This window comes from Charadrius vociferus, unplaced genomic scaffold (assembly GCF_000708025.1).
Source record: "Charadrius vociferus isolate BGI_N301 unplaced genomic scaffold, ASM70802v2 scaffold817, whole genome shotgun sequence".
Classification (NCBI taxonomy): Eukaryota; Metazoa; Chordata; class Aves; order Charadriiformes; family Charadriidae; genus Charadrius; species Charadrius vociferus.
In genome coordinates this window covers 101,594-111,180 of record NW_009649164.1, presented here as the reverse complement: position 1 = coordinate 111,180, position 9,587 = coordinate 101,594, and the positions used below count along the sequence as shown (strand labels likewise).

At 39.4% G+C, this 9,587-nt stretch overlaps 1 protein-coding gene across 1 annotated transcript in view; it reads left to right on the top strand.

Annotated features, from left to right (window-relative positions):
- The window catches only part of LOC104289447 (maltase-glucoamylase, intestinal-like), a 47,740-nt gene that overhangs the window by 20,701 nt on the left and 17,452 nt on the right, over positions 1-9,587 (top strand). Inside the window, 8 exon segments of the mRNA XM_009888384.1 lie at positions 306-449; positions 1,011-1,092; positions 3,245-3,294; positions 4,155-4,325; positions 5,695-5,844; positions 7,466-7,678; positions 8,236-8,390; positions 9,437-9,585. Coding sequence (XP_009886686.1) covers positions 306-449; positions 1,011-1,092; positions 3,245-3,294; positions 4,155-4,325; positions 5,695-5,844; positions 7,466-7,678; positions 8,236-8,390; positions 9,437-9,585 — 1,114 coding nt within the window.

Sequence of the window (9,587 nt, the reverse complement as noted above, 5' to 3'; positions counted from 1 at the left end):
TGGTTTTCATCGGTGGAAAAGGGACACGTTTCGCTTCAGACATCCCAGCAGGACTTGCTCCCGCTGGCTCGATTATGAAATAATCTGATTTAATAAGGTGAAAAGAAATAATGAGAGTTTACTGATTTATAGACATCATTGCAGAGTGTTATGGTCTGTGGAGGTTTGACTTGTGTCCCCACGGGCAGCAGAGCTGAAACCTGTGACTAAAAGGAAGAATTAAGAAGAATTAAGAAAAAACTCAGGATTTAAGGCCAGCAGCAAGTAATGCAACCTATTCCTTCTCTTTCCTCCCTCTTAATTAGGGCGCGAAATTCTGGCCGAGAAAACAGTGGGTATACATGAACCTTCCCGCAGACAAAATGGGGCTTCACTTGAGAGGAGGTTACATCTTCCCATTCCAGCAGCCGGCCACCACCACAGTGGCGAGGTAAATCTCCGCGCGGAACGTTTTCTCCATGGAATAGTTACGAAACGTGATTCCAAGAATGGACTCAAGGCCGGCTGGTTGTGTGTGGGAGGAAAAAGTAGAATTATTCATCGTTATTATTACTACTATTATCATACTAATATTTTTTATCATTACTAATTTTTGTTATCGGCGTTACTATTAGTATTACATTATTACGTTACAATAATATATAATTAGCAGTAGTATTTGCTGTAGTAGCGTTGTTTAGTAATATTTAACATTTGCGCTTTGAAATTTGGGAAGAAATGTCAGCGCCGCGGCCAACGACAAAACGCGTTTGATGATCGACCAGAGGTTTTTGGTGGGTTTTCCCCCCTGTGTGGCATTTTAATCCCACCGCGGATTTTTAGTCTGTTGCATGAAAGGCGTTGAAGATCAAAACCTTGGAGAGCCAGGGATTAATGCAAGACAATTCTCAAAGTTTTGAAACCCTTTTTGAATGCTGTACTCTTCATATGATCATTAAAGACTGCCGAGATATTTATTATACATCTAAAATTTTGGGGTTGGTTTTGGTTTTTTTTTCCCTATTTGTAAGAATCCCATGGGACTCATCATTGCACTGGATGACAACAACGAGGCAGTTGGGGAGCTGTTCTGGGATGATGGAGAATCCACAGGTGAGCCTACGTCGGTTGTCGTAGCGAATGATCGACAGCAACCACAATATTAACATTTGAAAATTAAAATCGGATTTTTTAAAAAAAATATTTTGAAATTAAATATTTTAAATTTTAAAAAAGGTAAACATTTTAAATACGTAACAAGCTATTACCACTTTTTCCACCAAGTGGGGGGAAAAAAAAGTGATCGTCTTAATTTTTTTTTTTTTTAATTTTCTTTTTCTTGTTCAGCTTTCGCAATATGTAAAGACGTCGCCGACGGTTAAACCGCATTGTCACAATTTATATTCTTTCTGTTGTGCGCCCCAAAGAGTTTCAATGGGTACAAGAACACACATAATCCGTAGTTCACAAGAAGGTTTGGTTCAAGACGAAAAAACTCGTTACCGAACGTTTTAGAATTAGTTAAATTCCTTGGGAAATCAGCAGAGATGTTGTTAACTCAAAAGTTGGGGTATTGAACCCAAAATTTAAGGCATTTGGTTTCCGCAGTACATCCACGAATCTGAACAGGTGACATGTTATCTTTCCACCCTCACTTTTTGTTAATGCCTGCCCAAAAACTTATTTTTTTGGATATAATAATCAGGCCAAAGCCCCACAACCTCTTGCCATGAACGGGGATTGGGACTACTCAACTCCCAAGTGTTTTTCTATCAAACAATTTCCATCCTTTTTTAAGGAAAAAAAAAAAAAAAGCTCAGTGCAGTACTAAGGTCATGAAATTAATTCAACCCAAGTAAGAAAAACTTGAATTTTAGGCTAAATTCATTTTTCTTTTTGTGAGAATGAATGCCTTCGGAATACAGCTGTGTCTAAGAAAAGCAGAGGTCATTCCAGAGCGATGGAAAACAACAAAATACTCTGATTTTATTTTTTTTTTTTTTTTAATTGTAATCTTGAGGTGAAGGTATTTTGGGGAAATGAGGAACCTTGAATTTTCTAAGGGATTCCCGAGGCTTCAGTCAGGCACCTGATTTTCATTGGATTCAAATAAATGGATCCCTCAATCCTTCAGGTGCTTTTTGAAGCCTTTGCCCAACGTTCAACATACATTTTCTAGAAAAGACGGAAAAAGAGTTTAAACAGTTATTCTGAAATGATTTTTTTTTTTTTTTTGGAAGGCGTTTTATAAAACACTCAAGCTTGTATTGAAGGTAGATGATTTTGTATGATTATTGCTATATTGCTGCTATATTATTATTACACGATGATGGTGATTATTACTTTTAGTTGACGGAGTTTGTGGCTTTATTTTGCAAAATATTTAGAGCAAAGGGCTTTGTTTTATGGGATATTCCTGTTAATGCTACTGCATCCCAGGTGGACCTGAAATTCTCTAATTCGTATCCTTTTGGTTCCGCGGGTGGCTGTTCACGAGAAACTTAGTGGTTGGTTTGGTTTTTTTTAAAAAAAAAAAAAAAAAGGGGGGGGGGAAATATTTGAGCTTTGTTCAACTATACTGAAATAAAATGTAGGTTGGAGACTAGAAGTTTCTTAAACTTAGAGAGGAGCCCAAGTCCAAAATACTAAAATACACCAAACTGGACTAAAATGGCACATATTTGGCATGAATATTTGTTGATTTAATTGGAGTGTCTAGTCCTTCATCTAAGAAGAAAAAGAATTGGAAAATAAAAGTAGTGGATTACGACAGGCAGCCGGGAAAGCCTACCGAAAAGTAACCGGATATACTTTTCTAAGGTCAAGAATAATAAGAAAAAAGAAATTTGCATAACGAAAGGGGCAAGAACGGGCAGGTCGGGCGGCTTTCTGCCACCCCCCGCAGCAAATAACGTCGTGACTCCATAGGTGACTTCTGAACTTGAAAAAAACTAAACCCCCCCCAGAAAAAAAAAAAATAAATCAGGATTTCAGGAAAATGTAGAAATATTAACACCCGGGATCAATTTGACAAATGATTTGAACTAGCGGACTGTTAGATACCAACACTCATTTTTCCCCTCTTCAAAAAATTATTGGGATTTTGTAGGTTATTGTAGTTTATCCCGCAGCTTTCAAAGATAACAGTAACGATAATAATAATAATAATAATATTTAGCTTTTTTTTTTTGGTCTTCTAGCTTTCCTTTTGTAACGCTCTCTCATTCCGCCCTGCAACTGAAATCTCTTTCTCCACACATTTTAGGTACCGTTGAGAAGAAAACCTACATTTTCTACAACTTTAAAGTCTCCAATGTAAGTATACATTTTATTTCTTTTAAAGGATCTAATTTTCATTTCAATTTTTAATCAGTAACACTTCCTATGGATATTCCTTCCCCCTCCTCCCTATTTTCCTGAAACTTTTACTGGAAAATGAATTATTTGTTAAAGTTCCAGAGGTGCCTTTTCAAAGTATTGTCACTTGACCAAGATGGAAATGTGACATATGTCTTCTCTTCCCCTAATTATTTTTAATATCTGAACATTCCCCATTTCCTGCTACTTTACAGAAGAAGAAAAAAAAATGTTTACAGAGTTTACAGAGTTTACAGAGTTTATAGAGTTTATAGAGTTTATAGAGTTAAAAACCCGTAAAAAGCATCGGTGGCAGTTAGGATAAGAAAGGAGATGAATGGCTTGTTTGCTAGTCTCAAAAATTTGAAAAATTGATAAAAATCCTTGTATATTGGGGGGGAAAAAAAAAAAGTATCTCGGCATCTACAATAAGTGAGATGAAGAGCGAGGCCGGAAAAGGTAGGAACCCAGAGCATCTACAGGGTGATTTTTTAATGGTTTTTTTTACAGCAATAAGAAAGTTTTATATTGATGGAGATGACAGCTCGAGAGGTTGGACTCATCTCATATTATTAAATATGATTGAACAGAACCTGGCTTTTCTGTGTCAAGAAAAACGAACGTATTAAATGCATGCATATGTTATGCATATAATACAGAAACACATACAATATGCATAAAAATAGATATAATACGCAATACATAATATATAAAAATATATTACATATGTAAAAAAATAGGAAAAAGCCCCTGTTGCTCATCACTTTAAATCAGGAGACATTCTGGCAACTCAATGCAATTATGTTGTTATTCCCCAGAACGTTCTACAAATGAACGTCACAGCCAACAACTACACCGACCCGAACAACCTGATGTTCGAAGAAATCAAAATCTTGGGCTTGCTCCAGGAACTGGTGTCCGTTACTGTGTTGCAGAACAACGAAGTCCAGAATTCTTCTCCTAATATCACCTATAATCCTGTCAATAAGGTAAATAAAAAAAAAAGGAAAAATTTGCCGATGATACCAAGCTGTGTGGCGAGGCGGACACGCTGGAGGGGGAGGGATGCCGACCAGAGGGACCTGGACGGGCTGGAGAGGTGGGCCCATGCCAACCTCATGAAGTTCAACAAAGCCAAGTGCAAGGTCCTACAGCTGGGTCGGGGCAATCCCAAGCACAGATCCAGATGGATGAATGGCTGGAGAGTAGCTCTGAGGAGAAGGACCTGGGGGGGTTGATTGATGAGAAGCTCAACATGAGCCGGTGATGGGCGCTGGTGGCCCAGAAGGCCAACCGTATCCTGGGCTGCATCCAAAGAAGTGTGGCCAGCAGGGCGAGGGAGAGGATTCTGCCCCTCTACTCTGCTCTGGTGAGACCCCACCTTTCTGGGAGAGTCGGGGATGTTCAGCCTGGAGAAGAGAAGGCTCCGGGGAGACCTTAGAGTCCCTTCCAGTGCCTAAAGGGGCTCCAGGAGAGCCGGGGAGGGACTTTTTCCAAGGGCATGGAGTGATAGGATGAGGGGGAATGGCTTCAAATTGGAAGGTGGTAGATTTAGATTAGATAATCGGAAGAAATTGTTGCCTGTGCGAGCGGTGAGCCCCTGGTGCAGGTTGCCCCGAGAAGCTGTGGCTGCCCCATCCCTGGAGGTGTTCAAGGCCAGGTTGGACGGGGCTTGGAGCAACCTGGGCTGGTGGGAGGTGTCCCTGCCCGGGACGGGGGGGTGGAACTCAATGATCTTCACGGTCCCTTCCAACCCAACCCATTCCGTGATTCTATGAAAAGTGGACGGGTACCACCTGTATTTTATAAGTTGAAAAGGAGAGTGCTCAGTACGATGGTAAATGCCACAGTATGTGTGATGTATTTGACTAAAAAATACCATTATGTTAATTCCCGTAATCATTATCATTATTATTATCCTAATACGTTATCATTATTATTATCCTAATACGTTATCATTATTATTATCCTAATACGTCAAAGACTCTGGATCTCCACTTTGCCCTCAGACATTGCATGTGACGCGTTTTAATTTTGCGCAACTTAATTATGCGGTTACCTTCAATTTGTAAAGGGAGGAACAACTTTCGGATTTTGCAGCTGATATTGTAGGAGGGTAAAGAACAATTATATATCATTTTTTTTAACCGCTTACATTTTAATTTAAAACGGTGAAAGAGTCGCGCGCTTACCTCCGACGTGCTCCCGCGGGACTTGCGGGATCGGGTCTTCTGTGCAGGAATTACGGAGGGGTGAATTTGTAAAAATCGGGGGAGGGCAGTTTCTTGTTTTGAATTATCCGAAAAGCTGTTGGTGGGAGGTAGAATTTAATAACGGTTCGTTGTGTGATATTTGTAGGTTGCTCTCATACAAGGGCTCCAGCTGGAACTGGGAAAATCGTACTCGTTGAGATGGACTCTACGAACCAGCACCAATGAAAAATACGATTGTCATCCCGGTCCGAACGCCTCCAAGGAAAAATGTGAACAGCTCGGCTGTGTGAGGGCCGTAAGCAAAAAAAAAAAAAATATAATAATTTCAAAACCAAATTGGGGAAAAAGCGCGTTAAGAATTCCAACTTTATTTATGTATTGGTTTTTCACAACAAAAACGAAACAGTCTCATTTGCCCTTCTGTCTGGAGACCTAAAAGTAGAAGCAGTTTGTTGAAACGAGCATCGTTTTCAGCAACTTCTGGTCTTCTGAAGTACGTGAGAAATAGGGGGGGGAAAGCTGGTATTTTCTGAAAGATGGTAACAGATAATATTCGGATTATAAAAAGTCAAATAGACTTGAGATCGCCATCTTCAGGCAACTCTCTGCCACTGCAGCTGGGACCTGCAAGGCTCTTTTTTTTTTTTTTGTTGCTTTTTTGCTTTATATTAACTTCCGTGCATTGAAAAAAAAAAAAAAATTCAGTAAAGAACAAAGAAACAAATAGATATAAAAATTTAAATAAGCCTGATTCCTCTGGAATCGAGACTAAGAAGAAATCCTGGAACCTCAGGGAACTTTTCATCTTTCCGGGAGTTTGAGTGGTTGTGTCCCTGTCTATTAGACACACCCAAATCATAATTGCTGATATCAAAGATTTTTTACTGGATAGTTTTTATTTCTGGATATCCCGCGGCATTGGGCCTTGACGGGAACGCTCTTCTGAGTCCTCCATCGTTCCCCAAAACCTTCGTTTTAAAACTTGGACGTGTCTTCTCAGGATGAAGTCCTGGTGGCCACTCCTGAAGCATCATCAGGCTGAAACAACTGATAAACTTCCCTAAATTTGTCATGTGATTAGAAATATTTTTATAGTTCAAGATATTTGGAAATGGCTCTTCATGTGGAAGCACGTCCCGGTCGGGTTATGAGCTGGATAAATTTTAAAGCCTTTCTTAAATTAAATTAATAGCGGCTTTGGATTTGGTGACAAAAGATGAAAAGATATTAATTAGGAATAAAGATGAGGTGAGCAAGCGTGGTTTCATTTTTATAAATAGAGAGGAAAAATCATTGTTATTGAGAGGTGGAAAGATGACGCGTTGGCCAACATCAGCAGCACGTCTCACTTGAGAATAATTTGAGTGTTTATACGCAATTACAGAAGAAAGGGAAAGTTACTTTGACCTTGCCAGCAGGAGATATTCGACGGATAAACCACAATTCCCAGTGGGAAAGATCATTTGTGTGAGTAAAGACATGTAAAAGCTGATGGAGAGCTCTCACCAGATATTGCTCATGAATTTTAGGCACATCCCCCTGAAGGTGTCCAAAATGACCAGAGACTATTGAGACTTAAAGGTCTTTTTTGGTTTTTTTGGTTTTTTTTTTTTGGTGGGATTGAGGTGAAGGTCACAGATTGAGGGTCTATTAAATCCTTGTCACTTTGTAACGATACAGACAGGACTGAACAACCTTGGAATAATTAGTTGTGTTTAAAACAGCGTAGAGGTTGGTGGGTTCAGCGCTGCTTCTTTATTGTTTAGTAACAGCATGAAGTTTTGGACAAAAATTCTACAGCGAATAGTTATTTGGGTTAAAAAAAAAAAAAAAAGAGTTTTGGATTTCTTGCTGCTAAATAAATAAATAAAAAAGTCAGCAATTGAATAATTCCCTCCTCGTGTCTCCATCCGCAGGAAGATACCTCCGCTTCGGGTGTTCCGTACTGCTACTACAACAGCACCGACAACGGTTATTCCGTCACTGATGTGAAATACACGTCATCGGGTGTGACGGCCAACCTCACCCTCGACAAGAACAACCTCGGAGCCTACGAGAAATCAACGTTACCCATCAGTACCCTTCGCCTGGAGGTGATATATCACAACAACCATATGCTGCAATTCAAGGTGAGGTGGAATTTCGGAGTTTCTATCGTTCCGCTGCTCGGAATAGTGTTATTTCTGGGAACAACATTTCTAGACAATTTTGGGTTGCGTGGATCGGCCGTCCAAAATTTTCTCCTTTTAACCAAGTAGCTTTTATTACTCTTAGTCTTGAATCAACACATAGCAACTTATATGATACGAAAAATCTGAAAAATCTATTAACGCTGGCTAAAAATTCAACCAAACCCGTGGAATCAATTTACCATACATAAAAATACACTTCAAGCAATATGCTTAAATAATTAAATGAGTCATTCCTGGTCCTAAATAAAATCTCGGGGTTCTTTATTTCCCAACCCAAGTATTTTGAAGGAATTTGAGAAATACATATTGAAAGAAAGCGCTTATATCAGCAAATTTTTAAAGTAATTCAGATTTCTTCTCATTATCGGTAAGAATCAAACAATTCTCTGTCCCCCACTCGGAGTCGCTATTTTTACCTGGAATGCTTGAAAATCTAACTTGCTAATTTATGCATATTCCACGCACACCGAAATGAATTCATTTTCCATGCATAGATTTATGATTACGCAAATAAAAGATACGAGGTGCCGGTACCGCTAAATCTCCCCAAGTCCCCAGAAAGCACATCCACGGGTCAACTTTACGACGTGATGGTTCAGAAGAAACCCTTTGGCATCCAGGTTCGACGCAGAAGCACGGGGACGGTGATGTAAGCCATGCTCATTTCATAGCATTTTTTTTCATTTTTGCTTTGCTAATTCAATTTTTAAATTTGAATATTTCATTTTATTCTTTCGTCTCGGCTTATTAATTAATTCTTTCTTTTAGTTTTAGATTTAATTTAATTATTTTTTCTTTTCGGTTTTCGTACGTTATTTCCTCCCCTCCCTTTTTCTTTCTTCTCTTCTACTTTTTCCTTTTTCTTCTTTTCCTGCCGAAACATTTTATTGTCCAGACTGTTCTAAAATCTTTGTCTCCATCCCATAAAACGACCTCATCTGTCCAATACTGAACTCTGCTCCTGCGGTGGTCGCTTGACCTTTGCATAAATATGAGAACATTAATCCAGAGGAAGGATGAAGACGCTGCCCTCAACATTACCCTATTTTTTTTTTCCCCAAATTGGCTGAGGTGTTTTTCCTTCCACCTCGTACTTCGATACTGGCTAAAAGTCCTCCGCAGCATTGTCCTGGTTTGAGCGACACGGGATTAATTATTCTTTCCGTAATTTTACATTTCGGTCAGGACTGTTCTAGCGCCAGGGAAAACTAGATGTGGGTTTTGAGTTTTGCGGTTTTTGTCTTGCTCTTTTTGATTGTGGTGTGTTCTGTTGGATTTTTGTTGTGGGTTTGTTGGGGGTTTTTTTTCCCCATTCTTTAAAGTAATCAAAATTTAATTGCAAGTTGTGTTTTGCCAACCGGAGTAAGTTATTCGTTCCATAATTCAGCATCCCATGCCTACAGCCGTCATCGGAAGAACGCTGTCAGATTCTGACTCAGTTTCTAACAGAAAAAAAACCCAAACGATTTACACCTCATGTTTCAACATAATCTGCAAAAAAACCCCAACCCAACATTAAGCTCTAAAAAACGTCCTAACGTTGTTTAAGTTTTCTCGATAACTGTAACGGTTTTATTCCAAATTTTGTGAATAACAAGAATTTTTGAGGAAAAAGAGTCAGCCTTGAAAGGGTGACCACCAGCTGTGCCCGGCGCTCAAATTGCTGTCATTTTGGTCTATTTTCCTCTCTTTCAGCTGGGATTCTCAGCTACCGACTTTCACCTTCAGTGACATGTTCATTCAGATTTCCACCCGTTTGCCGTCCCAATATTTGTACGGATTTGGCGAAACGGAGCACAGGACGTTTCGACATGACATGAACTGGCACACCTGGGGGATGTTCAGC